Source organism: Corvus moneduloides, chromosome 1 (assembly GCF_009650955.1).
Source record: "Corvus moneduloides isolate bCorMon1 chromosome 1, bCorMon1.pri, whole genome shotgun sequence".
Classification (NCBI taxonomy): domain Eukaryota; kingdom Metazoa; phylum Chordata; class Aves; order Passeriformes; family Corvidae; genus Corvus; species Corvus moneduloides.
Window position 1 is genome coordinate 48,368,064 of NC_045476.1, and position 19,449 is coordinate 48,387,512.

The 19,449-nt window shown below is 35.6% G+C and overlaps 1 protein-coding gene across 5 annotated transcripts in view; it reads right to left on the minus strand.

Annotated features, from left to right (window-relative positions):
• TAX1BP1 (Tax1 binding protein 1) overlaps positions 1–19,449 on the minus strand; it is a 55,992-nt gene that overhangs the window by 28,946 nt on the left and 7,597 nt on the right. For all 5 annotated transcript variants that reach the window (XM_032109056.1, XM_032109052.1, XM_032109076.1 and 2 more), the window contains 3 exons: positions 10,449–10,551; positions 6,909–7,096; positions 5,145–5,303 (listed from right to left, as the gene is read on the minus strand). In XM_032109056.1, the coding sequence (XP_031964947.1) occupies positions 5,145–5,303; positions 6,909–7,096; positions 10,449–10,551 (450 nt within the window). The remainder of the gene's footprint in view (positions 1–5,144; positions 5,304–6,908; positions 7,097–10,448; positions 10,552–19,449) is intronic.

Here is a 19,449-nt window from a genome sequence, read left to right on the forward strand (position 1 = left end):
GTACAAAGCTGTATACATTTTATATTCCTAATGTCTAAGATAGAGATTAAAAATATTTCTATTATTGTTTTCTAAATAAAAACATACTAAGCTTTTGTTCCATTTCCTTTTTAAAAAGTTTGTTTCCTTCAATTTTTTAAAAAGCAAAATATATTCAGATAAAAGCAGCATACTAATGTTATTCAACACACTGATTATGTACCAGTTTACAAAAGCAAACCAAAGGAAAAGTTGAAATATTACAAGCAACCTGAAACAGTTCTGGTAATCATGTATAATGTGTCTTCTTCTTAAGCAAAATAATCATAGTGTGCAGCTACATCATTATTTTAACAGTGTTCTATTTCTAGAGTTGCAAGGTGTATATACAGCATGATCCTAAATAGAAGTAGGCTACCAGGGAACATCACCCTAGTAAAAACATATTAACTTGGAAACATTAACAGAAGGTTGTAAGAAGAAGATGTGACATTTCTGAAACATTTCCAGTAATTTCACATTTACTCTGAATTCCCACACAGAGTAGTAACAGATTAAGTTAAATCTTCACACTCAGTAAGAACTATTTTAATGTCATCTGGGGGAAAAAAAAAAAGTAGGAACAGTTTAACTGACATGAAAACTGCTGCAAAGGAATACTATGTTTTCCTCTAACTGAAAATATAGCCCTTTTCAGAAGACTAAAGAGAGTGTTCATGCTGGGGCAGGAAAAGGAAAGGCCACTTACGCCCTCTCTAAACTGATCTTGTCAGAACATACTGCATTAAGCAGGCCTTAGATAAGAGGAAAAGATCAACCTAAAAGAAATACAGACTGAATTTGTCCCTCATCTTACAATATCTCAAGCTTTGGAAGGGTGCGGTTATTAACACAACTTAATGGTAATAAACCATAAGTACACACTAAAAAAGTGGGGCTGGAGAGCGTGTTCCTTGTGAGTGCAAACACCAACTAATGCCAAGCTGTTTGTCTTGCAAATATTTTTTTTTCTGTGATGCTGGCAACGACAACAAGCGAAAATGTTGTCCGCAGAATCATTCGTATGTTGAATACAAATTGATAAAGCACTAAAAAATTAACCAAATCTAAAAACCCAAAAGCCTTTAGGGACAAGTAGTGACTCAGAGTAGAGTAACGTGTTACAAGAAGATGTGTTTCAAGAACTCTAATAGCACATTATGACTTTATGTCTTGAGTGCATTTATTCCTCCTACCTTTGGTAGGAAATGACATGGCTACCTTGTAAGAAGGCAACACAAAACTGTTTATCTCTTGAACAGCAAGGGCACCTTTGCAAACCAAAATCAGTAGTCTGCTGTGGCCATTAATTTCAAGTGCCACAAACACCTATTTTTAAAACTCAAAAACATGGGAATCTTTTCAATACTTGAAAACATGCATAGAGCCCAACAGTCAAGCTTCAAGGAGCACTGATTGTATTACACCTGAATAGATTCTTTAGTACGCCCTTTTCTTAAAAGACTGATCTACTTTTAGCTTATCTCTTCCTAATATTTTCCCTAACCACTTACAAAACACCCCAACTAGACAAAAAGCGCACTGAGAAAACAATAGTTCCACTGCCCAAAATTCTCTTAAGAGTAACTAGGTGTGAAGAGAGGTCATTTAATCAAGAGTAGGAGGGAAGCACTAATTAGGATATAGCTGTGGCATTGTCGTGTCAACAATTATCCTGTCTATTTCAAGAAAGCAATGCTTCTACAGAAGCATTTCTCAATGATCCAAACTACTTCTGAGCTATTTCTGAAAATAAAGGACTGATAAAAATCCATACCAAAAAGAAGAAAGTAGTCTAAAGGCATATGAATAAAAGAGGATTTTTTAAGAGAACTGGTTTTTAAGGAATGATTTTCATATTAGGAACTTGGAGCTTCTCCACCTTCTATTTGTTATACTGCACCACAGCAAAGTAACTTATGTACTACAACCCCTAACCACACTATCCCCATTCTGTTCAATTACAAAAATACAATGTAGCTTAACAATGGATTTGATCGAAAGACAAAACACAAGAGCTCAGATAACCATATTATTTTCTCTGAAGAAACTAAGGTTTTTCAAAATTAGGTAAAGTGACAAGTATTATGTATGCAGGGGTTCATAACTCCAGGGCTCCCTTATCACAATACAAATGTAATAAGCAAACAGTTGCCAAGAGCTCTGCACTCAATTAGAATCGAATACATGTGTCTGTAACAGACACATCCACTTCCTTAGCACGTGCAATTACTGCTTTTTAAACACAGTGCTTTGTACTACTATGGGTTTTTTGAGAGCTTTTTGCACAAGCAGAAATATATTGTGCACTTCCTGATGGAAGTACTTGCAAAAACAAACAAAAAGAAAAGTATGCTGTTAAGAGATTGCACACAGGTTCAACGTAACTCTACTTTGAACAGAAATAGATTTCTATTATAGCTGTCTTAAACTACAAAGGTAATGATATCTAGTATATACAATAATTATATTTTCTTATACGGGCTATTTTGTTTTATTAATTGTTGTTCATTAGTCCAATATGCTCTAAAGTATACTAGAAGACTTTGAAAATAGAACTCCAAATAGTTAAACCTTTTCCTAATTAAAGATTTTTAAAAATACAAATTTTAAATTCATGAATTCCATTTTTTACCTATTTATGCATTCAAAGTTTGTAGCGCATAACTAAAAATTCACATGCATATGAAAAAAAGAGAACTAGAAATAAAAGAAGAAAATAAAAAGCCCCCATAATACTTAGTTAAAACAACCACTCAAAGGCAAAAAACCCGTAAGCCAAGCCATAACAACCTGGCTCACACTAAGCACCTGTGAAGGTTCTGCTGTTACAGAAAATACAAATACATTCTGATTACTTATCACTTCAAAGATTATCCCCTGTAGTCTTATATAAAAACATCCAAGTTAATGCATTGCTTATGTTTATTGCCACTAACAACTATTCACATCCCACAAAGTGCACCAGATTATTTGGCGGCTGTGTTCAAGAGCTGTTTGGTAAGATTCGTTTTAGAGGTCAGTTGGGGAGGGTGTGTTTTGTGGGGCTGTTTTGTTTGGATTTTTGGCTTTGGTTGATGCTTTATTTTTTAAACAAGCCACAAGAAAAATAAAACCTAGGTACTGAAATCCAACTGAGTGCTGCGTCACTGCTGCTCAGGAATCTTTCAATCAATCCATTAACATACTCTATGTATTCCCAGCAAACATAAATTACATAATCCTGCAACCCACTGTTGTATTTCGTGTACTGGGGTGGGGAGGCAAGGAGAGCAAGTCATCTTTAAGACTGGAGAGCCACATGTAAAGCATTGCTTATTAAAATTTCTGATGATTAAAAAGTTAACATACTGCACCTGATTTAGTAGATGCTCACTTAATTTTCAGGAATAACAACCAATTTATATTCTGCTTATACACATAAACAAATGAATACTTTTTCAGCTCAGCAGATATGTTTCTTTTTTCAAAAAAGTGAAAATCAGAGAATAGGACATAAAAGATGTAAAATAAGAGAGCATCCAAGTCTCTGTCTTTTGTCTATTGGAGAAAAAAAATAATTGCGTAAGTTAGAAAACTTCCACAGTATTTTAGCCAGGTGAAGATCTGCATCAGCCTCAGATCAGACATCTATTTGTAGCTAAGTACAAGTGAGAAGTTTGCCACACTGCATTAGCTCTTCATGGAAATACAAGGCCAAAGGAGAACAACAGTAACAGAGAAAAAAGGAGAGAAAAAACCCACAAAATAAACCCAAACATTCCTGAAATTAAATTCTATTTGCTAAATTCTGGTATCTTAGAGGCAAAAACTATTTTGGATTAGAGAAGTTCACTCTAAAACGTGAGAAAGTACCGAGACATTTTTGTTCTTATACTGTCTAACTGTATCCTTGCTCAACAGCAGTCAAAATTCCATTTCACAAATTGTTCTAAGATGGAATTGTAAAGTTAACATGGGTTGGAACTGACAGTTTGCTTTCAAACATTTTTTTAAAATAAGAGCCTCAAATGACAATGAAAAGTATCTGTGCAGCTCATTCAGATTTATCCACCGAACTTATGATCTGCTAATCCATGAAATGTGAATTTATATTCTTCTCTCATTGATTCGCACTAGTTCTCCCAAGCACTTTAAATTAAAATAATTCTTTAATAGGAAAAACTTTTTTCTCAATAAGATCTATCCTTTCTTTCTTCCTTAGCCAACACTAGTCCATTTCACCCACTGTTCAAAAGTACACTACAAAGCACTAACATTTTCAAGTTCCCTTCACAAATTCCTTTTAAAGATGTATGACACAGGACTGTTGACATGTACATACTAGTACCTAGAAATAGTCTATTAACTGCTGTCCGCAGCTAAATTATATAGGTTTCATTACTTCAAATTTGTCCATGTCACCACCTCCCTCCCACATGTTTTTAATCTTCTCCTAAAAGTTGGGGTTTTTTAAAAAGCAGCAGCTTAAAAATAGATTAGATCCAACTTTTTGGTGCCAATTCTATAGTATTAGATTTCCTCCTTACCACATACAGAACTCCAAATTAAGCTGGCTTTGGTTTAGGCTACATTTACATTTTTGCTATTAATGAACACTTTAAACTGATTTTTAGGTTTATGCTTCTTTTCCCTTTGAATGGTGAGACATTTCGAGAGAAGTCAGTTACTTTTCAGTCCTTGGCAGGAAGTACTCTCTGTTAAGTCTTGATCTTTGCTTTTCATACCAAAAACTTTTATAATTTTCAACAGCTTGTGTTCTATGCAGTTATTCCCTAATGGGAGCTTTTTCTGAAAAGCCTTCCTCCATTTTAAATTAATGTAAGCAAACTTTAAATTATCAACTACTTTCCACTATGAATTCCACAGTTAAATGTCAAACATCTGGAAACAGTTGTCATCGATTATCTTACCAAGCCTGGTACCAAAAGCCTTAAATATTTTAGCCATTTTACGACATAAAAGGAATAGTGGCAGGAGGTTAATAGGAACTGACCTATTCTAGTGTAAATGTCTATCTAACTGCTGAGGGGGTTTGATAGCTGATTTTCACACAGTTTGACTGGTCCTTGAAAAAGCAGTATTATAGACATTATGAGTCAGCTTTAATCAGTTAAACAACTAACCTTTTGCTCTGTTTGCAGTTGTTCACATCTCTGCTTTTCATGGTTAAGTTCTTTTTCCAGTTGTTCAACTTGATCTCTGAGTTGTGTCGTTTCCTTTTCCAGAACAGAAGTTACCTTTAATAGCTCTTCTTTTTCTTTTATTATTTTTTCAATTTTAAACTGGGGGGGGAAAGGGGGGGAAGTAAAAAAAAAAAAAAAGAAAATTAAAAAAAAGGGGGTTGGTAATTTTTATCCCCTTCATTCTAATCAAACAAGTGGGTAACAGATTACTCCAGTTTTCCCTGGCTAGGTTATTACAGTTTTCCCCTTATTCCCAAATTTCTAAAGTTTAATTGCTTTAACCACATAGTACCAGACTACCATAAGATAGCATGCTTTGCAGTGTCCTGATTTATCCTCAAGTTTTCCTTCCTTAAATGAAGTGCCTTTACTGTTCCCAAGTGACAGCAACTGTGGAAGAGCTAATTCTGATGATGGCAGCTTGGTGAAAAAATGACAGCTGAGTGTAGAGACACACACTCTCTCTAAAGCAATATTTTGAGGAATTTCTTGAGAAAAATGAATACACACACACACACCCCGCCTCCAACACCTGAAAAGCCCTGAAACATGACCTGTGCCCTTTCAAGACTTTAACGGGGCTTATAAAAAAGATGCACAAACTATTTAGTAGGACCTGTAGTAAAAGAACAAGGGGTGAAGATTTTAAACTGAAAGAGGATAGATTCAGATCAGATGTAAGAAAGAAACTTTCATGATGACGGTGGTGAAACTCTAGAAAGGGTTGTCCAGAGAGGTGGTAGATGCATCATCCTTGGAAAAGTTGAAGGTCAGGCTGCATGGGGTTGTGAGCAACCTGATCTAGTTGAAGATGTCCCTGCTCACTGCAGCGGGTTGGAGTAGGTGACCTTATATGGTTCCTTCCAACCCAAACCATTCTACAGTTCTATAAACCAAGATCATAAAAAATACTTGAGAACTTCTTTAATTTTAGTCCTATGAATACATATCTGAAAAGCAAAAATACCCAGATGTATCTCTGTACTAAGTCTCTTATCCCTAAATTTTGAAAACCATAAATCAAATACATGCATGTATGTGCCTAGATGCAACTGACAAGATAAGATGTCTGATGGCAAGGTAAGGGAACCATACCGAGCAATTTTCCAAGAAGAAACTCAAACAAAAGTTAGTTTGGGTTCCCTTTTTGTTTGTTTGGGTTTAAATAGTGTTCAGCCTACAAACAGCAACAAGCAAATGTAAAACACCTTGACTCTGGACATAAGCACAGAAGTCTAACCACATCTCTCTAGCAAAGAGCACAACACATAGAAAACTGCTTTAAATAAAACAAGACCGACTCTAATATACTTAGGCATCTGCAGTTATTCAGCTCAGTCTCCAGGGCTCTTAACTTGGGCACAAATAAAAGTATACTGGTTCCATAACTCTTTTTCCTTACAGGAACCACCATTTCACACAAAGGGTATCTTCCCCCCCTCCAGTTAGTTGGGGACTACAGATGTGAGAGATGGGCAATATCTACGTCTTACATTTCCCAGTCCATGCTTATTGCTGTACATTTTTAAATATTGATTTAACCTGCAAATTTTCTGAACTTCAACCAAATACTACAGAACAAGCCAGAAATATATACATTACACAGACACATGTAGGCTTTTCCTCCTAGTTTTTTCTTCAGTATCTGTGATCGTATGTATATAGTATAAAGAAAATAGCATTTTAAGAATTTTTGTATCAAACCTCAAGAAGTCCGGCTTTTGTGGTCACCACTAACATATCAGAGTTTCCTTCATCCTCCATAGTGAGCAATTCTTCAACAGGAGAAGAGGAACGAAACTGGAAAGGTGTGCTTGCTCCACGGATTTCTCCTTTGTAAGTCACGTAACAGAACTGATAAAATTCTCCGTCATCATTTGGTAGATAATATCCTGTCAAAATAAATTCATATTTGAAGAAACATTCTACACAAGCTTACAAGTCTCCATTTGTAGACAGATTACCACACCATGTTTGACTCACAGATTTCAGGCTCATTGCCTCAGTAAGGCATAGATGTATCATCAAAACAGCAAAAAGAAAAAGTCACCCTATTTAGTAATCTTCATCCCCCAGCAATTTCTACTAGTATTTAAGACAAAGACTAAACAGTGTTGGGCAATAGCTGCTGTTCATACACTTATGAAACAGGATCATTAGCAATCACATGCCATGAAGTTCATCATGACCACATTATCGTGTGACTGCTGTACAGTCACAGAACAGAAAGTAAGTGATCTTTTGGCCTTGAAATACCTACACAACCAATTACAACAGACAGAATAATATGCAATGACAAGACACCTGCAACTTTACCAGGTACCATTTGCACATAGGTTTTGCTGTTGTTCTTGTTGTTTTGGGGGCAGGGGTTTGTGGGACAAACACAATTTATTTTTGCTATTTTCAAATGCCGAAGCACAGAAATGCTCTGAATGGATGACACCAGCTGAAAGGGAAGAGCATGGAGTTTAATAAAGAGTTTATTTTTTAAAATTGAAAAAAATTCTTCTAGACTTTACAAGTAAGAATAAATCCTCTTCCTTCAAGATATGTAACAGTGCATTGTGCAAGCAAATTATTTGAGAACTTCTGTGTGACTATCCAATTGAACTGTTGCCCACTACAGCTTAAAGCCTCTTGCATGACCCAGAATTACACAGTAAGATTTATGAATGTTAAACAATCATTTCCAGAACTACAGAGATTTTTACCTTTATCAGTAAATTCAAGATCCGTGCCTTACCCAGTTGAATGATAAGAAAACCAGCCAGTTTTATTCTGAATACTTATTTTCAGATACTGTAGCCAGCCTGAGGATGATACTAATATAATAAATCCTCACCCAGTGTTCAGTCCAACAGGTGATGTCACCCATTTCAGTTCTTTTTTCACCACAATTCAATCTTCTCCCTTTCTAACTTTATCATTAACTTTTCACCAACTTTTATTCCATATTCCTGGAAGTCCTTTCCCAGTACTCCTAGCTACTTTTCCTAGAAATTGTAAAACATTACATTTGCTGTATAGACAGCACTTGTATCAAGAACTTCATGTTTCCATTAGTCTTACACTTTATTAACAGTCACTCAGGGAATAGTATCTGAACCTCAAAACATCAGGATTCATGCTTTTGGGCCTGGCTACACTTCCCTATATAGCACTGTAGTTCAGTTTACCTGATTCAGTGCTTAAGTAAGATGAAACTATGCAGAAATAAATGCAGAACAATCTACATTGCTGCTTCAGCGTGTTTTCATATTGGTTCAGACAACCTGATTTTAAAACTACTGAAAGTCTTTTTTCTTGTATCTAACATGAACTGGAGAAACAGATTTCTGATTATTTTCTTCCAGCACACCTACTTGATCCTTAAAAAAAAAACAAAAACAAAAACAACACATTTAATGTGCTGCACAACATTTACTATTTAGCTCAGATAATTAAGCTCCTGTAAGCTCTACTGATCTCAGCAGCATTAAAATATCTTGCCAAACACAACTGGGAGACTGTTTGAATGGAGATTCAATCTGGCAGCTCTATAAAAGTGGAGATCTGTCAGGATGGAATGTAACAGATGGGCAGAGTTACTCGGTCTCTTCGTGTGCGGTAAAATTTCTACATACAAAGCACTGATAATGGCATAAAGAGTCCTACTTTTCTAGATCACTTTTCATTTCAGTCCAACCCGACTGCATTCATTCAGTGAACTTTGGTAACTGTAAAAGAAACTAATGATTTCCTTCCAGTTTCTACGGAGCACACACACTTTTCAATCAACTTCAAGGTTATAAAATGGTTATCAGGTTATCAGACCATGTGGACATGGTCACCATCGAAAGCAGCAGAATAAAAAGAGACCTGGCAAAAGAGAAAGAACTGAACTCATCAAAGCTATCACTATTTGCAGCTTTAATAAGACAACAAGCTAATACAGTCATCATTTCAGGACTTCATTTTTTTTAATATGCTTTAAGACTAAGGCCAAGTACGGGAAGTAAAAAAGAAGATAAGATGGTACATAAAATTCTGTTTATAAGCAGAAAAGCATTCATTTAGTGGAGGTGCTCTTTTCAAGTGAAATTTTAAATGTGTGTTATGTCCTGTGGCAACAACTTCTGCATGTTGACTGTGTCATAAAAGTACCATCTCTACCTCCATTTTGAACTTGTCACTTGGTAGCTTACATCAATGGCTCCTATTTACTTCTATATATAGAATGGATATTAATCCACTCATGCCATGGGTAGCTGTTTTTAGAGGCATCAGTCACTTCACATTATTTCCCTTTCCCAGCCTGAAAAACCTGGCAGAAGGAAGTTTGGAAGGTCATTTAGTCCAGTTTCCCACACAAGAGACTGTTGTCAACACCTGCCTGAGACTACTGTGGCTGTGTCTAAACAACTGTATGGAATTCTCATTCTTCCAAACCAAGGATACCTGTTCAAGAGCTGCACTACTCCCTCTCAGTAAAAATGTTCTTCCTAATGTCAGACATAAACCTGCCAGGTCGCAACCCACAGCCATGGTCCCTTTTTCTATTTAATGAGTGTGGCTCTCATCTTTATAATTCCACACCCCTAAAGAGAAGCTATTTCTTAATTTTGATCTTCTTTGTTGCACTTTACTAGACCGGTTTTGAGATTGCAAAGGGGAGGGAGAGGATATGACCCGCACACAGTGTTGAAAATGCAATTATACTATAGACTTGTACAGTGGTGTAACATTTTCTGGTTTGTTCTTTATTCTTTCCTTAAAAGCTTCAGACATTTCCATCAATTCCTTGCAGCAAAAGGTCCCACGCAACTCTATGACTATTCTGAACCCTCACAAAACTATTATGTACACTATTTATTCTTTGACAAGAATCTCTTCACATTAATAATGTCTGAAGTCCAGAGACTAAAGACTATGTAAAGACACAATGCAGTAAGAGATGACAAAAAGCCTACTGATGATTAAACAAAGTCATTTTCAGTATTTTAATTGTTTCCAGCAGAGCTTCTCTATCAGTCATGAATATTTGCCATTACTATGTAAAAAACATACTAAGTTACATACTTTCCTTTACAATTTCCTTGGTATCTAAAATAAGACTAAACTTCCCACGGTGAAATGTTGAAAATTCTCCTCCAATTTATCTTTTTAAAACTCTAGTACTGTCATACAATGCTCGGCACTTTAAGTATTTTAAAAGCTGTGTAGGCTGGAAAATACAGATAGATACTCCTGCCTTATACTCACCTTGAAAAGTCAGCACACAGTTAACAGTTGATCCTTCCACATAATTTTCTGGCATAGGTGACCAAAGAAACGTGTAATAATCTCTTGCAGTACTCCAACCAACCTAAAATTAAATAAACCACAACAAAAAAAGAATGAAAGAGAAAACATTAAACAGAAGAATATGATATACACAGTTAAGATATCATGGTCTGGCCTTTACAACATACTATAACATGCATATATCTGCTTCAATATGCAATAAAAAGATACTTAACAATGTTTACAAATCAGGAATATTTTAACAAGCATGTCAAAGATTTAGCATTAATTTTATTAAGCTTGTTACCTAAGGCAATAAATGGGTCTAAGGCAATAAAAGGGTCTATATAAAGTAAAACACCAGACAGTTTTCACTGCATGTTAAACTACTATTTGGTACATTAATTTTTTTTCTATAAAGATACACATTTCTATATTAAAAATACAAAAAGATTAATTCTTGATTTTATAGTGGGATTTTCTTAGTGTAGGTTCTGCCATTGTTGACTCTTTTGTGTCCACAGTCCAGCTGGTTCATCAGAAAACAAAAGGGGGGGGGAGGAGGGGGGGAAGCTTTCTATGCTACTGTAAACATCACAATTGACATTAGAATTTTTTTGACAACTTCTGCAATGCCGAAGACCAGCATTTCACTGGAATGCTAATTCTCTCATACATACACACTATGTCTGCAAAGAAAAAAAACAGATCTGCACGAAAACCTAACTCAGCTAAGTCAGCACAGTCTTCCTGCTACCTTCAATAAACATCTGCTTTCAGAGTTTTCCTAAGAGTGCAGTTCTGTACAGTAGTGAGCCACTGGCACAGGTTGCTCAGAGAAGCTGTGGAGGCCCCATCTCTGGGAGTGTTCAAGATCAGGCTGGATGGAGCTCTGAGCAACCAAGTCTAGTGAGAGGGGTCCCTGCCCTTGGCAAGAGGGTTGAAACTACACGTTGTTCTTTAACATCACTTCCAACCCAGACCATTCTATGAGCCTATGATTCTACCCTCTGAAGATGTATATTCCAATAGGCTTAAAATACATGCAACTAAACCAGAAAGCCAAAGCAACTACATCAAAGCAGTGGATATTAATAGCATAATGGTGGAGGAAAAGAAGGAATACATTTGATTTATGCCACTGATGAAAAAAAAAATACCAAAAGCCAGGTGTCATACAGTTTATCAGTGACTGGGTATACTGACAGGGAAGAATTAAGAAATAGAAAGGGAATAAATTGTTTCCCAATTTTTATCAGGTAAGACAATATTTCAAGAGGAAGAAGAAAAAACAAATACCCACACACAAAAACCACACAACAACCAAGAAAAGATTAAGTTAGTAATCATGATTTTCATTGTTTCAATAGACAGCACTTCCAAACTCCAAGTCTCAAAGTTCTCCTTTATAAAGAATACATTGCAGTAGTGTATTTTAAAGGCATTAATTGCTGGGTTTTGAAAGGAATTTAAAAAAAGGAAAATATGTTTAGATAGGCAAAGGCAAAGAGAACATCAGAGGTGAAAGTAATTCAATAGCAAAACAACAATTATGTATGTATAGAGGCATACATTTCACGTATGTAAATTAATACATAGCATTAATTAAAAAAATTCTGAATAGATTATTCCATAGATGTCCATTCACTTCTTCACTTATATATTAAGAAGTATGGAAAAACTAATGTCAAAGATAATAAAGCCTTTTTTATATTCTTAAAAAACGTAGATTAACAAACTTGAAACCAGATGAAATTCTCATTTTCAGTCGCTTCTGTAAGGCAACCAGCATTAAAGACAAGCAGTGCAGGTGTTCAACACATCCACTAGAATGGAATCACCTACTGCATCTTAGACCTATTCTTAGCAAAAAAGATTTCTAGGGTATTTCCTATCAAGCAGCTTTTAAAGATGTCAATGAAATGAGATTTCCTGGAGTTGTTATTCCCACACTTAAATATCTCAGAAATAACAAGGAAAACTCTTCCAGTAACTTGGACGTGGTAAAAGGAATTTTTTCTCGATAAAAGTTCACAGGAAAAACATTTTGCAAATTTTCACATTAGTCATGTCTTCAAATCCAACTCAGATGTTACTTCCCCTTTTTTTTCTGAACTTGCTTTTACTTCAGAAAAGAGAAGCATATATCATTACATGGTGCCCTAAACTGAAGCACACAGCTTTCTAAACGTAGTTCTTAGTGAGTAAAAAGTCAGCATCTTTTTCGTTTCAGAAAAGAAACTAAATTATCATATCCAGAACAAATACTGTATAGAACTGAAATAATCTTTTCATCTTACTCCAGGTTTTCATTTCTGTTAAAAACCAAAATATGCACACAATGCTTCTGATGCTGTTTTCCTGACTAAGATAACATTGTTCCTTCTGATAATTAACACTGGAAACTGTAGAGAAAAAACAAACTCCAGTGAACATAAACACGAAAATGGTCCCTGTAGGAGATCAAATCCATTTCTGATGCAGTTTATTCCAGGAATTCTTTTTTTCTTAGATATCACATGTTCATTTGTAAATTTAGTGATTTATCCTGAAACCAAAAGTTATTTTTATCAATAACCTACCTGTAGCAGTAATCGACGAAAGGATTTTTTGAGGTCATTTAAAACTTTAGCCATGCTGATACAAACAAAAAGAGTAATTATGTAGAAAACAAATACTTCTCCTGGTCTGTTTCTCAGCAGGTACTGTATTTTAAGTATAACTCTAATCTATGGACTGCTGGTAAGGAGAGAACTGTGACACATCAGCAGCTAGCAGGAAACACCCTGGGAAGTTTACCCCACAAGTATTTTCTGTAACAATTCCCCACATTTCTGGTCATCCATCATCTGTTTCCCCTGCCGAGACTCCCTGTCTTACACTCTTACGATCATGACAATTCCGTTCTTTCTTAATGGGCACATGCAAGTTATCAGCAGGTGTGGATTGCCCAACAGCTCTTGTCACAGCACAGAATTTCAGAAAATGAGGGTTTTCCCTGCTACAGGTTCCACATGTCAAAATGTGACAATGCGCAGAAGGAAGTACGAACAAATCTCATCTTCCTGAATACACTTTAAAAGGAGAAGGTGAGTATTCTGCAGCAAAGCAAGTTAGCTCATTAACATTTTTCATCATCCTTCCTACATAACACTAAATATCATTAAATTCCACTGTGTTATTTCTTAGATGGCAGAAACAAGGAGCAAAGCCACATAATGATAACTTGAGAATAAAATAAAGCCAAATTTAAGTAATCCGTGGTTTAGGCGTAGGATGCAGATCATTTAAAAAAAAAAAAATCTGTTTTTTTATCAACAGGTTTTAATAAACTTTTACTTTAGTACTTTATGTCTTTTGTCAACATTCTCTTTAGTAAGCCTAGTATGGAATACACAGTGGTTCCAAACTACAAAATACTGTACTATATATATACTATGCACATATACATAGTGATAAGCTTCTCTACAGCAACGATTATACGATCACAGATATAAGACTATAGCACACAGTGGATGGCTCAGCAACGATTTCAATGTGATCTTTGACATAGGTATTTCTTTCAGCTCAGAAAGAAAACCAATAGTTGTCTAAAGACAGGGCTAAAACTGTATGGATAAAATTTAACAGCACTTAAAGGAAAGTAAATAAAAAATGAGATAAACTAAAACCAGTGGCAAAAGCTACAAAGGAAATCAACAAAATATGAAAAATATGAAGAGAAGATGGGAATAGTCACCAGCAGCCCCACAGTGAGTTTACGTGGTAAGTAAAACCCTGTAGCTTCGGAAGCAAAACAAACAGCATCCTCAGCAACATCAGGCGTATTAGTTTGGAAAAATAGTTTCATTTTTAATTACAGGAACCAGAAAAGCTAGACTATTTGTCTTACTGCTGATCATACCAACAAAACCTGCTACAAATAATATGGACTCTCTTCCAGTTAGTCTCTGAAAGGGAAGAGGAGTCCAGATTCCCCACAAGAACCCATTCTATGTGAACACCTTACCTGTACTACACTGACAGGAGGAAAATGGCTATTTAAATCGTCAGGCCTCTAAGAACAAGAGTCTGACCATTTCAACTGCCAAAGCAGCTGATATACACTAACACTGACCATCTCTTTTCATGAAAACATTATAGAAAACAAACAAATGCTTGTAAGAAAGATTAGAAACTTTCATTTCTTCATTTGAAATTCAAAACTATGAAAAAAAGCCATTGAGAGAAAATATGTCCATTATAAAAATATATTTAAAATCAAGTCTTCAATTATACTGTATCATTTTTTATTTCCTTCATTTACCAAGCAGGTTCTAAAAATTTATGAAAATTATGAAAATTTACAAAGCTGCAAGCATATTTATTTACATTCATAATTAGAACTTAATAGCTGTTAAAAGATGCTAACAAGGAGAAAGTGTGGAAACCTACACTTAATTTCTGTTGAAGACTCATGTGAAGTTAACAGTTCTATTTTGGTATGAAGAATACATTCTTATGTATCAAAATGTGAAAGCAAAGTTAAAGTTAACTTCACATCAGCTGGAAAAAAACCAAAAAACCCCCCAACACAACCAAAAAAAGTCAACTACAACCATGAAACCAAGTTCCAGTCAAAGTGCTAAAGCTGATGCACAATAGTACTTTCTTACTATCAGAAATCTAAAATAAATGAGAAATTTCCATAGGACATACTGGGAAACTTTCTCTGAGCCAGGAAGAGCACAGTAGCCACAGTTTATTAGTTCAACTTAAAAACCTGGCATGGGCCATGGCAAACATTACAGCACCCCAACCCACATTCAAGCACACCAACATTGCAAATTACAGAACTCCAACACAAAACCTTCTGAAGGTCAGAGGAGGAAAATGAAGAATGACCTGTCAAACTACACTTGTGAAGCCTGAACTCAGGTTCATCTTCTGACCAGCACAGTAGCCATCTGTGCTGACTGTGCTGACACCATTACTTTTTAAGGAATTAATTGAAACCTCTGAAAACATTTTGCTCGGAGTTCAAAACTCAAAAAAATTGAAGCATTCTTATTTCTCAGTCCAAAGTGCACGTAAGACTTTGATGATGCAACTTTCTGAACCCAACAGAAAGAAAAAAATCCATTTTATAACTGCATTAGACATAAAGTATCTGCTAACCTGCTATTCAACACATTCTTCTATATTCTCTGCATTTAATTCTCTCAAACTCCACTCTGAAATACCTTTTTAAGTTAGATAGCTGTGCATAAATGCAAACATTCTTGCTTTCCTTCCCGAAGTTAACCAAGAGATTAACAATCCAGAAATCAAATTGTATTTTCACCTTCTCAACTCATGTTTTTATACCAAAACATGACTACATATCATTTATCCCACAAAAAATGTCGTATCCAGATTAGATTATTATGTACAAACAATGTATAACCAAAATCTCATTTTATTTAATTTTTCCTCTATAAAATGGAAAGCTTTAATAAGTCATTACAGAGTAATCCACTCATGATATGCCTATTTCCTACTTTGGAGCAAAAAGGCTTATTTCAGTTTAGGACATCATAAACACTTTTCAGCCATATAAACCAACTCAGTAGCCACAGTGGAAATGCTGAAGCCTGGTAAAGGCTAAGAGTCCAGCACCAAGTACTTTGCAATTTGGCTGCGTAAGCAGGGACAACTCAGCTGTCCCATAATACTCACCCTAGACAGGTTTTCCGTCTACTAATAAACAGACGTGTAATCATCACAGAAGTTTTTTTTCTTCTATGCTGCCCCACAGATGTAAGCCCATTTCTTACTGCAGTGTCATACAGTGAGATTAGCTTTCCCATATTTACATTTCACCCACAGTATGTTTCAGCAAAATACCTTGAAGAAAATTTGCCAAATAGAAAAATAAGTGGGGGGATGAGGGAGGGAGCCTGAACAGGGAGTGCCTGTCTGTATAGCAATAATGAGTTATCCAACCTGAGGGAAAATAATAACCATTTTATTTCACTGTATCTCCTCCAATTCTCATCTCATTCATCTTACACAGAATGTAAGCTTTTCTAAGGCAAAAGCTCTACCTTACAACTGCACAGTGCTGTCAGTGTAAAAATTATTTCCAAATTTGTTTTAATTTCTTGAGTTTCAGAATATAAGATTTTTCTGATTTTCCATTTTGTTAAATTTCTTTCCTTTTACAATCCCTCAGTAAAGTCAGTCAATTCAATCTCGAGACAAAGTGCCTTAAAGAAAGACCACCAGCATGGGAAGCTCACTTGGCATTTTGTTCCCTGGCATCAGAAAGTTGTTACACAGCTGGAAGAATAGCAGTGTTCATTCTGCTGCATTAACAGTGCCTGACCCATCTGCAACATCAGCAAGCCAAAGAAGCAAACCCAGGAGAACACTCGTTTAGCTGAACCAACTTGGGCATAATCAGTGGGCCTTTGCTGTAGATACCGAATTACAACCCAATTAAAAAAAAAAAAAACACAAAAAACCAACCACAAAATTTATCACAGTAAAAATTATGCCCTTTTCTAATTTAAAAGGTAAATTACATAGCTGAGAAAGAAATCTGGCAAAGCACCCTAAGTACTGCAAGAAGACAACATGCTACCTCTGAAAGAAGCAAAATTACAGATGGTAGATAAGGTTCTGGATGTATGTTATACAGTTTAATTACTACTGACAACAGTAAGTCAGTAGCCTTTCCATGTTCCCCATGGTAAGAGACAATTACTTTGCCCCAAACCACAGACAGCACAGGTGTCTAAGCAAAACACCACTGAAACCAGTATCATAGGAAGTGATTTCTCTAAGCAGGTTTGGTTTGGGCCATAACCCTGAGTTAAAGTAAGGTTACTTGAAAGTCACAGCAATGCCTGTGCTACTGTAGCACATCATCTACAACAGGCAGCTACAAACACTAAGTTCTTCTAAAACAACTAACAGGAAAATGAAAACATCTGGGTGCAGTGAAGCTCATACCAGCCAAAATTACTGAGAGTTAACACTGACACACCATTGATGCAATGTACTTTTGAACACAGCAAATAATGGTATCTAGATAGCAGTTCTGCAAGAATAAAACTGTACAAAAAATTTCAGAACATGGACATAAGGAAAAGTACTTATTCAAGTATATGGTAGTAACATTCAGGCATAGACACTTCAAAACAAGTAAACAAAGTCAAACCTTGGGGGTTTTAGTATGTCTGTGATCACCTCATACCACATGCAACTTTGACTTACCTCAAGCCAAGACGCTTAAGCCTTCACCTCAGACATTACCTTGCTACTCATGCTGGGATTAAAATCAGTTATACAACAGGAGCCCTAAGGTTGAGACATTCTTGGGTAGAAGATGGTTGCAAAGTACTCTAGATTCTTTATGAAAAGCTGTAATCTCAAAATGTTCTCCCAGTCCCAGACCTGAAGAAGTCCATCTCTGCTGAATGTTGCAAAACACGTACATTAACTTGGACTATTGCAAACTTATGGTATTTGTTGCAGTATCAAGGTACTATGAGGATCCTAAGTTATGATCGTCTCTTATTGGTTGTATTTCTACCTCATAGGTCAGAGCAATGTGTCAAAATGATGTTGACAGAGTGCCTAGACCATAGGATCAACTTCCTCTATTAGGTATATGTCAAAATAAATATAGAAACAATGTGAATTCCCTAAAAGTAAACCTGTTACATATGTAAATTACTGTCCAAAGAAACGTATGACAGATCAAAGATGAACAAAGCTCCTGTTTACTTTAGGAGATAAGCATGAAAATGTATTAAAAAAGAGCAAGTGGGGTTTAAGTGAACTATTTCCTCGCTACCACATCTCATGAGAACTATCAATTAGCAAAACCTTTTATTTCAAAATTATTACCAGCTACTGACTACTTCGTTATGCCAATTCTACAACCTACCGCACCGAGAAGTTTTCGAAAATTAATGATACTTGGAATAAAATGGTAAGATTTCTTGTCAAAGGTAACATCACATAAACCCAGATTATCCTTCTCTTCATCTCATAAAGAAAATAATGCTTCCAGGGACTTTCTTTTTTAAGCCAAGTCTTATTTACTTTCCAAAGAAAGTAAACTAGAAACCAACAGAATGACTCTAATTCACAGATATAGCAATTCTCAAAAACATTCTGAATTCCAGTGATTCTTTTCCCAACTATTTTAACAACAGGACATACTGCCCACTGCACATTCCTATATCTATCATGGCCAGCTGTGCAGTGATGATATCATGCCAGAAGAATGGTATTTCTATATACATGTGGCAAATACATCCAGATGTTGTGTTGTACTTCAGAATGTAATCTGTATATATGCAAGTAATTGTTGCTTAAGTTATCAATCTACAACAAAATCAGGATATTGAAATGACTCACACAAGATGTACTGTTATTTACAGTCCAAAGGAGACTAAATAACCCAGAGTACTATACAAAGATATATCTAAACTGCCTTAAACACAAACACCAAGTCGTTTCTTAAATACAATATTAAACTGTGTTACAAAAGTTTTTGACCACACATCAAACTTAATTCTGAGATCTGCTATAAATAAGGACATTGAAAAGACAGAAATTAAGTTGCATGTAAATACAGGTACTGCACTGATGCACAAAAAGTAGCTCAGGCTTGGCCTTGTAAATACTGAGTAGTCTCTCTGAGCAAGAGGTACTTTTTGTGTTCAAATAAGTTACTAAGATCTTCCCAATTCTGGTTATTCAGTTTTTCCATATGTAAGGCTACCAGAATGTCAGCTCACCCTTTTTAAGGTGTGGATATCAAAAATGTTGAAATTAAGAAAGTATTTCCTTTTCTTCTCTAGGGATACCCTGAGACAGCTAATATCAAAGCATGCCTACAACTTGTCAATATCCTAGAAGAAGGGTAAAGAAGATTACTTAGAAAATTATTATCAACTAGAACTGAGGAACAGAAAAGTTTTGATGGAATAGTTAATTAATGACA